Raw genomic sequence first — 20595 nt, 5'->3', positions numbered from 1 at the left:
TGGATCCCATACTGACGAGCAGTTTTCAATTACTGGTCAAACGAGTGTTTTGTAAGCTACCTTATTTGTTGATGGACTACGTTTCGTGAGGATTCCTACAGTGACTCTCAGCCTGGCATCTGTCTTACTCGCAAATAACTTCAAGTGGTCGCTCCACATCAGATTGCTCCCTATTCATACTCCTAGACATTTTACTTAAGTGACTGCTTTCAGTAATTGGTCTACAATTGTGTGATCATACAACAGAAAGGATCTTCGTGGTTTCACAGTAAATTAAATATGTCCATTTTGAGGGTCAATTGCCACTCCGTGCACCAAGGTTCGATCCTCTGCGGGTCTTCCTGCATTTCGCTTCAACTTTCTAGCGCCGCGAGTTCTGTACAGGGTGTTACAAAAAGGTACGGCCAAACTTTCAGGAAACATTCCTCGCAGACAAAGAAAGAAAATATGTTATGTGGACATGTGTTCGGAAACGCTTACTTTCCATGTTAGAGCTCATTTTATTACTTCTCTTCAAATCACATTAATCATGGAATGGAAACAAACAGCAACAGAACGTACCAGCGTGACTTCAAACACTTTGTTACAGGAAATGTTCAAAATGTCCTCCGTTAGCGAGGATTCATGTATCCACCCTCCGTCGCATGGAATCCCTGACGCGCTGATGCAGCCCTGGAGAATGGCGCATTGTATCACAGCCGTCCACAATACGAGTACGAAGAGTCTCTGCATTTGGTACCGGGGTTGCGTAGACAAGAGCTTTCAAATGTCCCCATAAATGAAAGTCGAGAGGGTTGAGGTCAGGAGAACGTGGAGGCCATGGAATTGGTCCGCCTCTACCAATCCATCGGTCACCGAATCTGTTGTTGAGAAGCGTACGAACACTTCGACTGAAATGTGCAGGAGCTCGATCCTGCATGAACCACATGTTGTGTCGTACTTGTAAAGGCACACGTTCTAGCAGCACAGGTAGAGTATCCCGTATGAAATCAAGATAACGTGCTCCACTGAGCGTAGGTGGAAGAACATGGAACCCAATCGAGACATCACCAATAATGCCTGCCCAAACGTTTACAGAAAATCTGTGTTGATGACGTGATTGCACAATTGCGTGCGAATTCTCGTCAGCTCACACACGTGGATTGTGAAAATTTACAATTTGACCATGGTGGAGTGAGGCCTCATCCGTAAAGAGAACATTTGCACTGAAATGAGGATTGACACATTGTTGGATGAACCATTCGCAGAAGTGTACCCGTGGTGGCCAATCAGCTGCTGATAGTGCCTGCATACGCTGTACATGGTACGGAAACAACTGGTTCTCCCGTAGCACTCTCCATGCAGTGACGTGGTCAACGTTACCTTGTACAGCAGCAACTTGTCTGACGCTGACATTAGGGTTATCGTCAACTGCACGAAGAATTGCCTCGTCCATTGCAGGTGTCCTCGTCGTTCTAGGTCTTCCCCAGTCGCGAGTCATAGGCTGGAATTTTCCGTGCTCCCTAAGACGCCGATCAACTGCTTCGAACGTCTTCCTGTCGGGACACCTTCGTTCTGGGAATCTGTCTCGATACAAACGTACCGAGCCACGGCTATTGCCCCGTGCTAATCCATACATCAAATGCGCATCTGCCAACTCCGCATTTGTAAACATTGCACTGACTGAAAACCACGTTCGTGATGAACACTAACCTGTTGATGCTACGTACTGACGTGCTTGATGCTAGTACTGTAGAGCAATGAGTCGCATGCCAACACAAGCACCGAAGTCAACATTACCTTCCTTCAATTGGGCCAAATGGCGATGAATCGAGGAAGTACAGTATATACTGACGAAACCAAAATGAGCTCTAACATGGCAATTAAGCGTTTCCGCACACATGTCCACATAACATATTTTCTTTATTTGTGTGTTAGGAATGTTTCCTGAAAGTTTGGCCGTACCTTTTTTGTAACACCCTGTATACACAATACCATCACCTGCGCAGATCTTCATAGAACTCCCGTCGTTATCCAGATGGCCATTTATATATATTATTGAAAGTAATGGTCCTGTGACACTCCTCAGGGAACGCGGCCGAAGTTACTTTTACGTCTGAGGACATTTCTCAGTTCAGAATGACATGCAGAGCAAAGCATGAAGGCTGAAAGCACGAGAAGAGCGGGAAGCTGCAATTTTTTGCAAGGCGCCACTGCTGTCTAAGTGCTGTGCGCTGTCGCCGTGGAAGAGAGAGTAGACTCACGGTTGGTGACTGTGTGGCTCTGCAGAGCAGGGAGCGGGCGTCACATTCGCCCGGCTCACATCTCTACAACGCCGTGTCCGAGTTTACCTGAATGCTGACTTGCGGACGAACTGAAACGCATATCCCTTTAAACTTACTGTTCTTGCTCCGTACTGCAGTCACCATGTGGTCCTCCTTCCAGTACCATGAAAGTTATTCCCTGACTTCTTAGCAAATGTCATCCCGTCCCTTCTTCTTGTCAGGGGCTTTCCAAATGTTCCTTTCTTCGCAGATTCTGCCTATGTAGGTCGGTGTCAAAAAATATTTTCGCATTCGGAGGAGAAAGTTGGTGATTGGAATTTCGTGAGAAGATTCCGTCGCAATGAAAAACGCCTTTCTTTTAATGATTTTCAGCCCAAATCCTGTATCATTACTGTGGTGTTCAAATGGTTCAAATGGCTCTGAGGACTATGGAGCTTAACGTCTGTGGTCATCAGTCCCCTAGAACTTAGAACTACTTAAACCTAACTAACCTAAGGACATCACACACATCCATGCCCGAGGCAGGATTCGAACCTGCGACCGTAGCGGTCACGCGGTTCCAGACTGAAGCGCCTAGAACCCATTACTGTGGTGTCCTGCCTTTGGTTAGCCTTCCCGACAACATTTCCTAAGCGTTTCTTTCAATTTAAGTTGTTCGTAATTGAAATACCTAGGTATTTAGTTGAATTTACATCTTCTAGATTTGACTGATTTATCGTGTAACCAAACTTTAACGAGTTCCATTTAGCACTCATGTGGATGGCCTCACATTTTTCGTTATTTAGGGTCAACTGCCACTTTTCGCACCATTCAGATATTTTTTCTAAATCGTTTTGCATTTTGTTTTGATCTTCTGATTGCTTCCTCAGTCGATAAACGACAGCGTCATCTGCCAACAACCGAAGACGGCTGCTCAGATTGTCTTCCAAATCGTTTATGTAAATAAGGAACAGCGAAGGGCCTGTAACACTACCTCGAGGAGCTTCAGAAATGACTTCTGTTTGACTCGATGACTTTCCGTCAATTACTACGAACTGTGACCTCTATGATAGGAAATCGTAAACTCAGTCACATAACTGAGACGATACTCCATAAGCACGCAATTTCACTACGAGCCGCTTGTGTGTGACAGTGTCAAAAGCCTTCCGGAAATCGAGGAATACGAAATCGATCTGAAAACCGTTGTTGATAGCACATAGCACTTCATGTGAATAAAGAGCTAGTTGTGTTTCACAGGAACGATGTTTTCTAAATCCATGTTGACTGTGTGTCGATAGACCGTTTCCTTCTAGGTAATTCATAATGTTCGAACGCAATATATGTTCTAAAATCCTGCTGCAAATCGACGTTAACGATATGGGCCTGTAATTTGTGCAACTAATCTTCAGCACTCTTCTATAGCACCACGAATGCCGTGACGATTTTTTTCCGCGGCTTTCCCACAGTCCATGTTTCACTTCCACACAATGCTGTGCTCGAAACGTACTTTCTCAGAAATTTCTTCCTCAGAATAAAGCTGATGTTTGATACTAGCACACTTCTCTTGGTAAGGAATGCCGTCTGTGCCCGTGCAAATCTGTGTCCTCCTTGCTTCGTGCATAATGTTCGTGTCAGGATAGCAAAAGTCCTTCACTTCATCTTCTTAAATGACCCCCAGATCAGATACTGTGTTTGTCGGTTCGCTTTTACGCGCAAGCGCAATGCGGCTCCTTGTAGCAACGGCAGAGCAGCTCCGTGCTAAGTGCATTCATATGCTCCCTGTTGACGTTCTCTATTAAGCTCATATTGCAGGATTAATGTTCTTATGACCCTCCTAACCAGTTTAACAGTTAGCTTCAGAAACTACGCACTGAGAAACACGGCAAATAAGAATAAATCCTGTTAACGCTCTACATTAAGTTTATTTTGTAGGAGTAACATTCTTACCTTCCTAATCAGTTTAACAGTTAGCTTCACAAATTACGCGCTGAGAAACAAGGCAAATAAGAATAAATCGCATCAGTTATGTTATAGATCGCAGTTGAGTGAACTGGCCATTGAGAAAGCACAGCGATATGACAGCTGTACAAAGGGCAGCAGCAGTAAGCAGAATCGTGTTCTGGGTAGTTGTTACTTTGCTACGTATCCTGTAAACAACTAGCTGTCAGTCACTTTCTTATTCTGGTCCAGGTATGTGCAAGAAATTGTGCAGAATTCGGAAGCTAATGTCTTGTTAATGCGGTCGTAGCAGTAATAAAGCAGAAGAGATGGAGAAAATGTTATCCATGTTCTGTATTCGTTACACCGTTTATTCCACTTAATATCTCCCGCATTTCTTCTTCACCTTCACAGAGGATAGCAGTGACACCAGAGAATCCTATCAATGATGTCCCTCCGCTTAATTTTAACCCCACTCTAGGTCCTTCCTTTTATTTCCCTCAGTCCTTATCCATGTATAGATTGAACAGCAAGGGCGAAAGACTACAGCCCTGTCTTGCACCCTTTTTAATGCGAGCTGTCAGTTCCTGGTTTTCCGTTCTTATTGGTCCTTCTCGGTTCTTATAAGTATTGTATATTGTCTGTTTTCACCTATGGCTTCCTCCTATTTTTCTCAGAGATTCGAACATCCTGCACCATTTTACGTTGTTGAACGCTTTTTCCATGTCGACAGATCTTATGAACGTGTCTTGACTTTCCTTAAATCCTGCTTCCATTATCAGTCGCAACATCAGAACGCCCTCTCTTGTGTTCTTACCTTTCTGAATAGCCAGCAACTTTGCTTTGTTTAATACACCAGTTCTCGTCAGATTACCGAAGTTAATCAACGTTTGGCGTGGCTGGTACTTGGGTGGGTACGCCACGAGCTGCTGCCTCCTTTCCGCTGATTCCTCAACATCAGACTTTGCACCAATCTCCTGGACAAAGCGGCGGTGCGTCATGAATTGAGAGCGTTCGCCATTGTTGTTTCGTCGGGCTGGAACTTCTAGCTCGGCTGCTGCTGTGGGGTTATGCGACAGTAGCCGTCTATGTGATGGCATTGGATTTCACCCTCTTCTTCTCTCGTCATCGTCCAGTACAAACATGACAACACACTGCTCACACACACACACACACACACACACACACACACACACACACACACACACACACCCATTAGTCACCTACACTTTCAGATTCGCTTAACCTCACAACGCTCACACTTCGCGAGCGAGAAGGACAGAAGAAGTCTCCCCAGTCAGACGGCTGTTCATGTCCTTTTGGGTCTCCCAGCCTAAACCGCCATACGATTCGTGTATAATAATTTACCACGTCACGATCGCTTACTTACATAAAAATATTGACGTTACCCCGTTTGTTCAAAAAGTTGCCAACTTAAGATGTGCTTAGCTCACATGTATGAGCGTGTAACGCATCGTCACATGATAAAAAGACCTCCTTTTAACAATAAGATTTACATTCATTGAAATGCTAAACGACTTCGGATGTTCCAAATGCCTAACTGTATTTGTTTACATATATCTGTACGAAGCTTTTTAGTGAATTAAGCACATCTGAAGATGACAACTACTTCCTTAACCGATAATGTGGTTGAAATGGTTCTGACCACTATGGGACTTAACATCTGAGGTCATCAGTCCCCTAGAACTTACAACTACTTAAACCGAACTAACCTAAGGACATCACACACATCCATGCCCGAGGCAGGATTCGAACCTGCGACCGTAGCGGTCGCGCGGTTCCAGACTGTAGCGCCTAGAACCGCTCTGTCACAACATTGCGTACTACGTACAGCAGAGGGACACTTCGGAGACGATGATTGTTGTAGTAGCATCACCGGCCCGATAATGTGAGTATCTGTTACATATCTAAGCGATTCTGGTGTAATGAAGTATGCAGACATTTACAAAGATGAAGAGGCTGAAAAATCAGCCAGCCAGTTGCAAACAAATGTTATTAGCCCTCCACCAATGTTTCGATGTTTGTAAAAATATCTTCTTCAGAAGCAGTGGGCCTTGTTACATCACATCATGGTACATTAGATTAGATAAAGCCGAACGGCTCTTGTCACATATTTGCAAACAAAAGGTTATATTGCTACACGTGTGTAAACTTTTGAACTGAAAACGTACGAGGCTCCAATATGTATTTTGTTGAACGGAGCTCCTCACAAGGTCTGTTGCAAGTCAGCTGGCGGCAAAAGTCACCGCGAAGCTTTCACCTGTGGGTAAGCGTACAAACAGAACAGATGCGCCGTGTGTGCAGGTGTTTCGCAACCTGAAGAAAACGCCAGGCAGACTGGGTCGAGCGCCTCGATGTACACAAAAAGGCTTGCTGCAGATATAATGGACATTTCGCTGGTGAGTGTGCAGATTCGTAAAGTTGCAGCAGTACGTCCTTTCATAATATAACAATGAGCCGTGAGAGGTCAATGCGGAAAATTCAGGTTAAAACGCCCGAGGCTTATACAGTCTGTGACGTCACTTTAGGCCAGCCAGTGGGGGTCGCTCAACAAAGCTGATGTTGGAGCGCTGCTGACAAGGGAGAAACCCCATGGCACACTCCTCAAATTTTGTTGGACAGCCCGTCAAAAACTGAACACAATTCAAGCATGAAAACAAAAAAATGGTTCAAATGGCTCTGAGCACTATGGGACTTAACATCTGAGGTCATCAGTCCCCTAGAACTGAGAACTACTTAAACCTAACTAACCTAAGGACATCACACACATCCATGCCCGAAGCAGGATTCGAATCTGCGACCGTAGCTGTCACGCGGTTCCAGACTGAAGCGCCTAGAACCGCTCAGCCAACCCGGCCGGCAAGCATAAAAATAGAAAGATGGAGAACTGAACTATGAAAAACGAAGCAAAACAGGAACATTGAACGGTTCAAACTTAAGATGTGCAACACTGAACGAATTTGAATTGTACAGTGTCGTGGTTATGTGGTCACGGTGTCGGGCAGAGATCGTGTTCAAATCTCCATCGTGCCGCATGTTGCTTTCTTCACAAAATTATGAACTGTCCCTCCGGTCACTGGCGTGTATGTTCAGTCTATCCAAATTTTTTTCTCGCTGCATTGAAATCCGTGTTTGTGTCGTGTAGCGCCCGTTTGCAACAGTGAGGTGTAAGGACGGGATCTCCAGACGTAAGTACCTCCTTTTTGTTCTACTTAAGTACCACGCGTTATGACTCTTACGTTCCGTTTTGGAAGTTTTGACTCTTGAATTCCTTTGTTGTAACATGGTTCACACTCGTTTATTTGTTGTTTTCATTTTTGTGAGAACTCTATGCGGCATCTCGCCTGCTCTCACTATTCCTCACATTTACTTGCGACGGTATTATTTTCGTTACCACGTGACTCATATTCTATAACCAATGTATAGTATGAAAACTGTCAAAACTACAGAAGAAGAACAGACACGTCAATGGACGCTTCAAAAGTTCATAATTTTATGAAAAAAAATGGTGCACGAGTGAGTTCTGAACACGGATCTCTCCCGTGGCAGTTCAATACCGTCACCACACAGCCACAACCCCCGTGATTCTTGCATCCACTCGATGTTGCTCGGCTGCAGCTTGGACTATTCATTGTTTTTATTTTGTTTCTTTTTCTCACAGTTTAGTACACTTTCTTCTTGTTTTCATGCTTCATCTGTGTTCAGTTTTGTAGGGGTATCCACTGAGCCATCTTACCATTACATGTGAGTGGTGTGTGTTGGGGATTTTGCCTTGTGAGCGAAAAAGCCCAATTGTGTCCCACATATGCTGGAACTGTTCCACAGGCACAACCATCATCCTTACGTTGTAGGGAAGTTATGTGCCAACAAGCACGTACTTACAGCACTATGTGCAACTTAGTAGTTCCATTATGCAGGTTTTATTAATTCTTGTCAGATCACAGTTACATTCCAATACTTTTGGAGCAGCGAGCCCGTATGCGACCTCTGTATTCTCTTTCATGTACAGTCACAGCGTGACATCGTTATAAATGAGAAAATTAGCTAAACAGCAAAAAGTAATTTTTCATTGCGAAAGAAGATCACGTTGTTGTTGTGATCTTCTCTGCGAAGACTGGTTTGGTGCTTCTCTCCACGTTGTTCTGTTCTGCGCAATTCTATTCGTTTCTGCAAAATTGCTGCAACCTACATCAATTATAACCAGCGTACTGTAATCAAGCCTACGTACCATTCGGCAATTTTCACTCCTCACACTTCCTTCCATGACCAACGTGACTATTCCTTGATAGCTCAAGATTTCCAGACAACCGAGCCCTCCTATTAATCAAGTTGTGCTATAAATTTTTGCAGGGAGTCTCAAAAGAAAGTTAACATTAGAAGAGTTCTCTGCGAATGCGCAACACATCGGAGGAGAGTGGCGGTACGGTTCGTCGCTTCCTTGGCCCTTAGGAATTCGGTCGATAAGTAACGCCTCTCGGAAGTTAGATGCTTCCCTGAAGAACTGACCGGACATTAACTCAATTTTTCTAAGTCGAGATCAGTTTCCAGAAGCTGCTTTCAAATGTGCAGAATATTTTAGTTCTCTTTCCATTTAATTAGTCTTACAAATTATTATTTTTTCGTTATTACATACTTTTTACCCAAGCTGTTCAGGAAGCAAAGTAAATTCTATACCTTACTAGATATCCCTTTTCTCTTGGAATAAGACTAAACGGCGGCTACAATTAAACTTTCGCCACTTGAGAGGGGCCCCCACCGAAAACGAGTGTTGTAGGATAATGCAACTTTGTGGAAACATTTGTAAGGCCACGCAACGCTGGAGCGTGGAATGTTCAGGTGTCGTGACACAGCATGTGCACTGCTTGAAGACACATTGCGTCCAGCATTATTAACCATGACAACAGTCAATTCTTCAAGAATCTGTAGCGCAGTTAGCCACTCACCTCTCCCAGGAGAAATTCCCAAATCACCAATTAATTCGAATTTCCGAGTCATGTTCTCCAACCTCGGCGCAGGGGGTTGGGGGGGGGGGTTGAGTTGTTTGGGGGAAGAGACCAAACGGCGAGGTCATCGGTCTCATCGGATGACGGAAGGACGGGGAAGGAAGTCGGCCGTGCCCTTTCAAAGGAACCATCCCGGCATTTTGCCTGGAGCGATTTAGGGAAATCACTGAAAACCTAAATCAGGACGGCCGGACGCGGGACTCGGCGCAGGAAGAGGGCTTCTTCGCGTCCCTTTAATGCGTCGTCATTCGCGAAGAGCTGCAGCAGTGTTGGTGTTGTTTTGCTAAAGCAAGCCCTGCTCAGCTTGCCCAACCGCGCTGACTGTCTGCAGCTGTAATGCACACTGGTACTTGCGATTCAACCCTACGTCGTTGTACCAGTACCGGTGCCTGACTGCAAGACATGATATTAACACTACTAACAACGTAAATCATGCAGCGCAGAATCTGAACATCGTTCCTATAAAGTTGGGTACCCATACGGTAACTAGTTTTCTGTCTACACAGGCTCAAGTTGCGACAGTTTACATATCAACACCCTGCACATATTAACTAATTATTTGTGACACAGCATATGTATATTATTTCTCACACTGTCATCAGTGTTAGATTACTTACATAGATCTTTAGTTTCAGCAAAAGTGCAAATTTATATCGGCATATAAACGATGAGGTGCCCAGCTTTTCACCTAAAGTAAATTTTGTTTCCTTAACGACGTGTGCAACCTGTTTTCACCTAGACCAGCAGTTTATTAATACCGATTAACTGTAACTATGATAATTTTCTGCATCAGAATAGCAGATCTGTACGAGAAAAATTTAGTGGAACGACTCTTTCGTAAATTTGACTAGAAGTTACATTGGGTATTGGGTTTTTTGTGCTGTTGTTTCGGCCGTTCAGTAGGCGCCCAACCTGGAAATTTTCCCTCCCAAGGTAAGCAGTGGACCTCTGACTCCAAACGGTAAAGTAATAGAACTGCCTTTATTGGTGCACGGCACTTCCGTAGTACCTTTTCAACAAATCCAAGTAAGTGTCACATTCGCCTTTACTATGACAACAGAGCTTAAGTGATCGTCCCATTTCATACCGCTTCTTAGAAGGTGGATAGGAATGAAGTAAAATGAAATAGGTACTTAAGATTAAACAAACTTCAGATGTCAGTGCCACACTTGCTCACAGTACGTGTTAAACTAAGCCTGTTTCTCCTTTTACAAGAGTAACAAATAAGTAGTCTGCAGCTTGCCTTGCTAGACGCAGTGAAGTTGAGGATGTGGTGCCAAAAACACGTCTGCAAATTCTTCACGTCTGTCAGGCCAAGCCGTCATAATGGCTGCCCCTAGTAAGGCTGCTTGCAGCACAGTGGTGCAGTCGCCGCAACACCACAATTTAGCCTGGTTAAGTCTTGCAACTGAGGCTAAGAGTCACCAGAGGCCACTTCTTAATGCAGAAGCGTTACTAAACGTTTTCTTCCAATACCACGGGCGTATGTTGGCATAAAATAGTAATGTCTTGCGTACTGTACCAAAACACGACCTCTCACTATCCCTGCAGGTAGTCCACTCTTCATTGCTCAGGCTGTATGCGGTTAACTTGTGCCCACATAAAAGGTGTTCCCCAAAATGAAACGCGCCAAGACTAGCTTTTACTCCTATCTCAATGCTGTCCGCCGGGTCTGTGTACTGCGCCTTTCGTCTTGTACAAAAGGCGTTCGCCAAATGGAACGACAAGTGCAAAAACTTTGCCTTCCTTGGGCGTAATGGCTTCCTTCTTTCTTTCAAAGATATTTTGTACTTACCGTAATAAAAATAATATCAAGTTAAGGATGAGTCCGTAACATACAGAAATGTGGCTCAGTCTGATTAAATGGAAAAAATAGAAGAGAGAGCATACGTTTCTAACATGTATGGGAATTGGATATAAGTCCTAATGACCTTCTCCCACCTCTCCCTGTTCATCTCGTCCTGCCTCTCTCTTTTCCCATCTCCTCTTCCTTCCCCTCTCACTGTATCGCTGTCCATCCTCTTCTCCCTTCTCTCTCTACATCTTCTCCTGCCCCCTCAGTCTGTTCATCACCTCTTCCCCCTCATTCTATCTTCTCCACCCCCCTTTCTCCATCTCCTCCTGGGGCCTCTCTGTCCACCACTTCCTTCCCCGCTTCTGCGTCCATCTTCTCCTCTCTCTGTCTATTCCCTCTTATCCGTTTTCTACATCCAGTTCCTCCTACACCTATTTCCACCTACCACACCTATTGTTATTGCAAATTCAGATTCTGTCGTAGTATACTAATCGTAAGCCTATAAGCCAGAAATGCAACTGTCCTGTTTAATAACGTTTCACTATTATACATATATTAAAAATATATTGGCGGTATGTGTCCATAAGATTATTACAGTAACGTGTAAGATTTGAAGTAAATCGGTCGAGTGCGCTTTGAGATTTCTGGTTATATTACATATTCGTTTATGTGTTACATATATTAACAATAGATATGTAAAAACACGTACGTATTCGAATGTAAATGTGTATCAAAATTTCGAAGAGACTGATCAACTATCGAAGATTTAAGATTTTGAACAAATGAACACTTACATTTTTTTATTTGTATAGATTATATAACTTTAAAATAACTGTGCTTTTTACATTCTAATACACTTTCTCAGAATCATTAAATAAGCACGTCAGATCTCGACAGCGTACTAAGTGCTTGGAATTTAACACTGTTCTATTATACATTTCTAGAGAAAGTAGATGAAAACTAGGTGGTAGATATGTTTATGGGAGAACAATATGAGCACGTAATGAAGTCGAATCATCTGATGATGTGTTGCAAACGTATCGAAACTTGTTACGATACCGTTTGTGTGACCTGAAGCTGAAAAATAAATAAATGAATTTTGTTTGCAGGAGTGTGGCTGTGTTACCCTAGGTTGGCGCCGGTGGCGACACCTACAATGTGCTGACATGAGGAATGTTTCCAACCGATTCCTCATACACAAACAGCAGTTGACCGGCGTTGCCTGGTGAAACGTTGTTGTGATGCCTCGTGTAAGGAGGAGAAATGCGTGCCATCACGTTTCCGACTTTGACAGAGGTCGCATTGTAGCCTGTCGCGATTGCGGTTTATCGTATCGCGACATTGCTGCTCGCGTTGGTCGAGATCCAATGACTGTTAGCAGAATGTGGAATGGGTGGGTTCAGGAGGGTAATACGGAACGCCGTGCTGGATCCCAACGGCCTCGTATCACTAGCAGTCGAGATGACAGGCATCTTATCCGCATGGCTGTAACGGATCGTGCAGCCACGTCTCGATCCCTGAGTCAACAGATGGGGGCGTTTGCAAGACAACCATCTGCACGAACAGTTCGACGACGTTTGCAGCAGCATGGACTATCAGCTCGGAGGCCATGGCTGCGGTTACCCTTGACGCTCCTACGATGGTGTACTCAACGACGAACCTGGGTGCACGAATGGCGAAACGTCATTTTTTCGGATGAATTCAGGTTCTGTTTACAGCATCATGACGGTCGCATCCGTGTTTGGCAACATCGCGGTGAACGCACATTGGAAGCGTGTATTCGTCATCGCCATACTTGCGTATCACCCGGCGTGATGGTATGGGGTACCATTGGTTACACGTCTAGGTTACCTCTTGTTCGCATTGACGTCACTTTGAACAGTGGACGTTACATTTCAGATGTGTTACGCCCCTTGGCTCTACCCTTCATTCGATCCCTGCGAAACCCTACATTTCAGCAGGATAATGCACGACCGCATGTTGCATGGCCTGTACGGGCCTTTCAGGATACATAAAATGTTCGACTGCTGCCCTGGCCAGCACATTCTCCAGATGTCTCACCAACTGAAAACGTCTGGTCAATGGTGGCCGAGCAACTGGCTCGTCACAATACGCCAGTCACTACTCGTGACTAACTGTGGTATCGTGTTGAAGGTGCATGGGCATCTGTACCTGTACACGCCATCCAAGCTCTGTTTGACTCAATGCCCAGGCGTATCAAGGCCGTTATTACGGCCAGAGGTGGTTGTTCTGGGTGCTGATTTGTCAGGAGCTATGCACCCAAATTGCGTGAAAATGTAATCACATGTCAGTTCTAGTATAATATATTTGTCCAATGAATACCCGTTTATCGCCAGCATTTCTTCTTGGTGTAGCAATTTTAATGGCCAGTACTGTACTTACAATCGTCCAACGTTATCCAATAATACAGGGTGGGCAGAATGTAAAACTGGCGCGGATACGTTTCACGCACCTTAAGGTAGGCAACCACACTTACGCATCCCCACCCCAGTTATAAGATGTAAGTTAGGTTGCCTACCTTAAGGTAGATGAAATGTTTGCGCGCCAGCTTTACATTCTGCCCACGATGTACCAGGAGTGCTGCGCGCTGCAATATGTGCTTGCACCAGAGGCCGGTGTGTGACGTGGCGGTTGTGTCTGTGTTCGGCAGGAGCGGCCATGGACGGCGCGGAGACGGCGCTGGAGCAGCTGGTGACGGAGCGCGCGCAGCGACTCTTCCTGCTGTCCGACGCCGAGCGCAAGGGCTTCATCGTCCGCAGGGACATGCAGGTAGGGTGCAACTCGCGAACCTCATCCATCTCAATCATCCAAGTACGTATTGGATCCGCGAGACCAACGCAACCGTGGTTGCTCTGCGTGTTTAGTGGTGATTAGTTTATGTATAGAGTATAACAAAACGATAACATAGACTGTGAGGGGTTGTAGAGAATGTGTTGAATAAGATGGACGTCGGGCGCTTCAAAGCGTAGAAGTTACGGGGAGGGGACAGTGTTTGCCGCTAGGCCATCCCTGGAATAGTTACTTGAATTGTAGCACTGACTCAACTGACGTCACTGCATTCAGGACCTCAATAGTGTGCAAACCGCTAAGCCTGGTATCAGCGTCTAGAACTCAGTTTTTTGCGAGAGGGGTGTTCTTGTGGCAGGTGTTATCCCCTATAACATACTTTATTTCAAATGGCTTTGGGCAAATGCCCATACAACCAAGTACAAACTGTCACCGTGCCTATACAAGATGTCCCAAGACGAATGCTTGATATTAAGGGATATGACAGAAACCATCATTGGAAGCAAAAAGGTATTCGTCTACGGTAATGTGAAACAAATCTCTTCTACTGCAAGCTCTTTGCTTTCCATATTTTGAGAGGTGATACTGTGTATCAAAACAATAAAAAGTGTTCAGGAGACATGAGTTATAAAGTGCACCCCTCAAGAGCTGTGAGCACTTGCTCTTCTTCGCTGCCGTAAAACACATCTCATATACTGAATACGTGCTGATAGCTCTTAAGATACGCATTTTAGAGCCCATGTCTAGACAGTTTCTTATTGTTTTGGGCCATACTACCTCCTGCCAAAATGTGGAAAGCAAAGCGCTTACCGTAAAAGAGATTTATCTCACAGTATCGGAAACGTGCTCATCGCCCTTAATATATGCGTTTTAAAGTCAGTTTTGTCTGGCCTTTTTTGCTTCTCATGATCGTTCCTGTGATAGCCCTGAACATTGACCAGTCCTCCTAGGAGGCTCTCTGTAGAACGTTGAATCATTCAACACGACTCATTTTGTTGACAATTTTCAGGCTAGATCCGGCTATACGCAGCTGAAAATCAACTTTATCATGGCATATACGATTTTTTTAAAGGCATCATAAAGTGACATAATTTTAGTTGCTTTTTAGTCGCTGCTCCTATTGCGTTCTTACTTCGCTGGCTTCAAAACTATTCCTCTGCTCCGTCTTTCGAATTTTCGTCAGCGCAGTGTACAGGTGTCCAAGGGAACATGAGAAAGGGATTTTTCAAATTGAATGAGTCGGCTTAAAAGTAATGAAACAATTGTATTCAGTTGCACTGAATATGGATGACCACATCCAGGTCTATCTATGAGGCCATTAACCAGTTTCTGTAGCCACAAGATAATGTTAATTTCTTGCCGGAGCTAAGTACGAAGGTAACTGAAGGAGAGGATGCGCGTCATTGCTAGCTGCTTGGAGAAGCCGGTGCCAGAGATCCTGCTTGGAATCGACACTCCCAGCTGGCATCACGTGACTTCCCTCCCACATACAGTTTGCTACCCACAGTGGGTGCAGGCTGTCAGCAGATCACGTTCCACGGGAACAAACAACTTCTAGTGAAGCGACTGTTATACTTGGCATGTATGCGGTAACGAATTATAATCGAACAATACAATACTACAAAAAAGCTAGGAAAAGTTTTAAATACTAGTAAGATTGGGCTAGGCGATCTGCGAAATGCCGGTGAGAGCATGAACACGAATTTTCATCATCATGTGTTCATATTCACAATACTGTGCTACTGAGAATGCGAAAGATTGGATGCTACTGAGAATGCGAAAGATTGGAGGTAGAAGGACAGAAAGTAAGTAATTACACAAGTAGAGCAGCATCCACACAGCTTGCCAGTCGTAATACTTTTTCATTAATAAAAAAGACATAATAAAATTGACTTTAATCAGATGTATCCTAAAAATTATGAGCATAACATTACAGGACAAAGAAAGTTAAAGATGATGCGCCATTCAAGTTAAATTTTTCCTTAAAGTAACAAATTAAAGGAACTAGTCAGAAGATCAAAACTTAATCATTAAAGAACCCTTTTAGAAGTCTAATGAGTCGATTGGTAGGACATTTTCTGAGGCATCAAGAGATCACCAATTTAGCATTGGAGGGCAGTGTGGAGGGTAAAAATCGTAGAGGGAGACCAAGAGATGAATACACCAAGCAGATTCAGGAAGATGTAGGTTGCAGTAGGTACTGGGAGATGAAGAAGCTTGCACAGGATAGAGTAGCACGGAGAGCTGCATCAAACCAGTCTCAGGACTGAAGACCACAACAACAACAACAACATGAGTCGATAAGTGCATTAAAAAGTTTGATAATGTAAAGAACTCAGTCCCCTTGTAAGAAAGCTTTTGTAGCATCGTTGGATCGCGTTTCTGAAGACTTGTTCCTATCCTCTATTTGTTCCGCTATAACCTATCGAAGGTAAAATTTCTTCCATTCCTTGATCTCGGCTGATACAGTCAGCCAGTGTAAAATTTGAGATAAAAATACAGTCTTGGTTACGGTAGTCAGTATCGTGTTGCTACACGTTGCGTATTGAGAAAAACAACAGACCCAGAAAAGAACCCTGTGGTATCTTCTTCTGCTCGATCCCCCCGCCCCTCCCTTCCCCGTCTCTGTTTCACAACATTCACAGCACTCCACTCACAACCATTTCTGTTCTCCGTTGACTGCAGTACAGCCTTCTGTTTGTTGCATATGAAATAAACCATTGTTCAGAATCACTCCCTAATTCCATAATGTTCCAAGTTACACAGAAGTATAAACGCGTTTGTCTTTCACGTAGCTGTCAAAAATGTTGGTGAGAGGGAGAGCGCAAGGCGTGGAGGGGGTAAACAGTCTTTCCCTCGCTTCCTTCTGCCCCGTGGCTTCTCATGGCCTGTGTTCTTGGCCATCTGATAAATACTGTCTTACTGGTAGACTTATTAGTCAACCTTGCTATTCTGTGTTTCTTTGATCATCGTTTATGGTGTCCTATTTTCGATTATTTCGTAACTAGGGTGCCGATGTAGAATTTGAAAATTCTTTTGGAACGTGCATATAAACATCAGGTCCGTGTCAGGAAACGGACTGGAAAAGCCCTACCATTGTCGATATTTTCACTGAACAAAACGAAAGGTGTATTGTGACGAAACCATGTTTCAGTGGCTGCAAAGCGCAGACTCATAAAATATTTATACCGTCTCTACTAACACCGCATGTATCATTACAAAGAAAAAATGTGACGTTTTTATGTATTTACACGGTTAGAACGTAGTCAAGTCATGTACTGTTAGGATCATAATGTAATCTCACTCCTAAAAAATGTTTTTGAAAGTTACGTGTTATGCTGCTCTGGACCAGGTATGAGTGCACACCGAACGCCCTGTCTCATTCATGCTGTGTGGATACTTTCCAGCAGCAGACGCTACAATCATTGAATGTGCCTCTCCATAATTCATGCAAAGGCGACAAAAAATTTAAAGAAGAAAGATTGAGAAACAGAAAAATACGATAGCATACTCTCACAGTATTCGAGGCACCCTGCATAAACTTAACGAACTCACAATGAAAATAGTTCCAATTGGTGTTTTCTGGGTGAAGAATATTGCTTGCAAAGCCACAGACAGAGCTATTCCAAAACATGGTATAGGATATAAGAGAAGCGCAGTAAACAAGCCTCCAAGTTAAAGTTCAGAGATGGTGTGGATACAACAATGACAGGTTTCCACCCTAAACATGAATGTTTATACCGATATTATATCAGTAACCAATTTTTTTTATTACGAAAAAATAGTTTATTTTTTAATGCACTACTATTAATGAGTTGGACCTAAGACAGCTTTAGCGATATCTGCCCGTTCATGTAGAGAGGATCGGCGCTGAACGCAAAGTGTAAAAATATAGTGCCAGGTGTGGGGTTCGAACCCACGCTCCCTATTGGGAACCAGAACTTAAGTCTGGCGCCTTAACCGCTCGGCCAACCTGGCTACGTTGTGAATTTGGCACATATTTTGCTTTTCTCGTTCTGCAGCTCTTGCAGGCCGTACGGACAGCTACGAATATTTTAGTGTACGTTACGTATAGACGCTCGCCGCCCATGCACTCAGCAAACATCGACCCGCGTCTCGTATTCTCCGGTAGACTATTTGCTCAGCGATGGGAAATTTCTGCCGAGGAGTGGTCGTTGCAGAACACCTGTTTGCTCACCTTGTGAGTAACTTACAGCAATAGAAAATGAAGCAAGACGTGGACATGATGTAGTTGTTGTGATGGAAATGAGCGGTAGAGATAAAGGCAGGAATTCGTGCACTTTTCCTATATCCATTAACCAGGAATGTAGAAATATTTTTGTGAAGATGGATCATACAGACTTTTTGAACCTACAGATACGTGATTAAAAAGACACACACTACAGACATCAGAATGTGCGAGTTGTCACTAAAGGTAAAAATACAAGCATGCTGTCGAAGTGTCTGTTTCTGTATTTGAATCATTGTTTTAATTTCTGTTACACGATGTTGCGAAAATTTCCACAGGTGTTATACTTTCCCCATTCTTCTACGAACTTCTCGGCGTGTGTGTTAAGTGTATATTACGCGAAGTTTTGCTGCGCGCCCGAGCGCGGTCGGCGTTGATAATAGAAATGACTGCAACGACTTAGCTATGTATTCTGTGGAACGAACGACGCTTACTACGTGGGATAGCATTATGAACTTAAAGAGATTTTCTTCGGATTATTTCTCGTTAAAGGAAAAGTTGTAATTTATCAAATTACGTCCAATATGGGACGAGAATCTACACACTGTATTGAAGAATGCAGAAGTAGTGAATTGTGAAAATTCTGAAAATATATAATTATCTACTTAAGATAGTTTCAGTGAATTCCTCGATAATTGTTGATTCCTATTTCATATACCAGAAACTTTCTCGACGTAAGACACAGGGAAGCGGGAAGGATGACGGGCTTGGTCGAATCCTGCAACGCGGTAAACATTTAAAAAACGGAACTGCCTCTTAATGCACTACATAGCGAGAATAGCCCGATCTTACTACACGCTGAGCGTCGTCATAGCGCATCAGACGAATTACCTGACTCTTAAATCAGACGCAGAATTTCATGGCAGATACATTTCAAAAAATTCTTTCAGGTTTCTTTGACACTACATTTGATCTGTAATACAGAGAATCAACACCCGGTGACGATGGAGACATTGAATTCCTTTCTACAAAAAGAGAAATCTAGTCACAATCAACAAATATCTGATAGACTATAAACATAAATGCCAACTACACCTTTATGACAGACATTCAGTTAATTGTTTATCTTGGCCATCAGCATTCAATTTTATAAATATTGTTTGAATATTATGGTTATGTAAAATATATTGTCTTCCTCAGATGTGGAGCACACATACTGTTCCTTATTGTTAGGAGTCCATCCAAACTGTGAATGGGACACGGTGCAACACGCTAACGATTGTTTCCTGTCGCCATCAATAAAAGAAATTTAGGACTATCCAAAATGCTATTCCAGTGCATAAAAAGTTATCAATGAGTAGAATTTTCGAAATGATATTATCACCATTTGACTGTATGTAATATGTTTATTTCACGATCTAGATTACGGCCTTAGTCATACGATTCTCGACATGAAAATGGTCTAAGGCCGAAATATAGATCGGGAAATAAATATACTCCTTACTGTCGTACTGCCAAATGCCGTTAATAACATTCCGAAAATTCTACATGACTGTAGTCCCACAAAAAGAATGAAATCAGCAATGAGGAGATGTCATAATATTAGACCCTCACCAGCAAAGGGCGTAAGACATACTTTACTGAGCGTTGAGATGTTTCCCGACGTTTAACCAAACCCTAGGCGGATCCTTTGCCTTATTTAAACATCTGTTCCTGCTAATTCAGTTATACTCCACTACAATCTCCAAACCCTTCTACGCAACATTGTCCCAAAAATTTGTCGCCGCGATGAGATTTCAAGCTCACGGGTGAGGCCGCGTTTAACTAAACCGTAGGGTTACCAAAAATACACTGCCTGACGAGAGAAGTGAAGTACGCAGCAGATGTGGCCGCACGTCAGCGTAACTTTGTACACGTATACACCATCGGCAGTTTTGTTAAATGCTTCGAGCTGTAATTCTCTCTGATGGGTAAACGGCCACCAGAGGGCAATACTTTTGTACGAGTTTAGTGAAATTACCATGCCTGGTATGGTATCCAGGAGTGAACAGCATCACATGGTGAATGATCACTGCGGAAGACACGGCGATGCCGCGTACTCATGTGAGAAAGCGTTATCAGTTTTTGGCAGAGTTTGAACTGGGCCTGTTTGCTGAACTTCATTCAGCTTGCTGGTCGAATCTAGATTTGGAGTGGACTCGGATGACATTGGTCTGATGCTGGACTGCATGGAAACGTGAGGGCAGACATGCTCGCCGTCAAGGTCACGATCGACCAAGTTAACCGTCACATGGAAGGGTCGGTTTACTGTCCACTACACACCCCGACACGTCTGCACCTGCTACGGTCTGTGTTGTAAGTCATAACACACCACAGACCGGAGACTAACAGCAGCCACACCGGGGAATGCGTTGTCTGCCAATAACACAAACGGATGCGTTTGCGGAGGTGCTGTGACGGGGAAGCATCGATTGTTGATGAAAGGCGTCACACTGTCTGTATTCAGCGGTGAACAGCGGTTCTGTACTGTCCTGGACGACATCATCGGCGAGTTTGGGCGGCGACTTGGGAGTGGCCTCATTTCTCCAAAGTGTTGGA

At 43.9% G+C, this 20595-nt stretch overlaps 1 protein-coding gene and 1 non-coding gene across 2 annotated transcripts in view; one reads left to right on the top strand and one right to left on the bottom strand.

Moving 5' to 3' along the window:
• LOC124577539 (EF-hand calcium-binding domain-containing protein 4A-like) overlaps positions 1-20595 on the top strand; it is a 797374-nt gene that overhangs the window by 131773 nt on the left and 645006 nt on the right. Inside the window, exon 2 of the mRNA XM_047131228.1 lies at positions 13672-13790. Coding sequence (XP_046987184.1) covers positions 13680-13790 — 111 coding nt within the window. The 5' untranslated portion in view covers positions 13672-13679. The remainder of the gene's footprint in view (positions 1-13671; positions 13791-20595) is intronic.
• Trnal-uaa lies at positions 17704-17786 on the bottom strand. The gene has a single exon. It is a non-coding gene; the product is annotated as a tRNA-Leu (tRNA).

Source organism: Schistocerca americana, chromosome 1 (genome assembly GCF_021461395.2).
Source record: "Schistocerca americana isolate TAMUIC-IGC-003095 chromosome 1, iqSchAmer2.1, whole genome shotgun sequence".
Lineage (NCBI taxonomy): Eukaryota > Metazoa > Arthropoda > Insecta > Orthoptera > Acrididae > Schistocerca > Schistocerca americana.
Note: the sequence above shows the minus strand (reverse complement) of the source record. Positions and strands in the feature narration are given on the sequence as shown.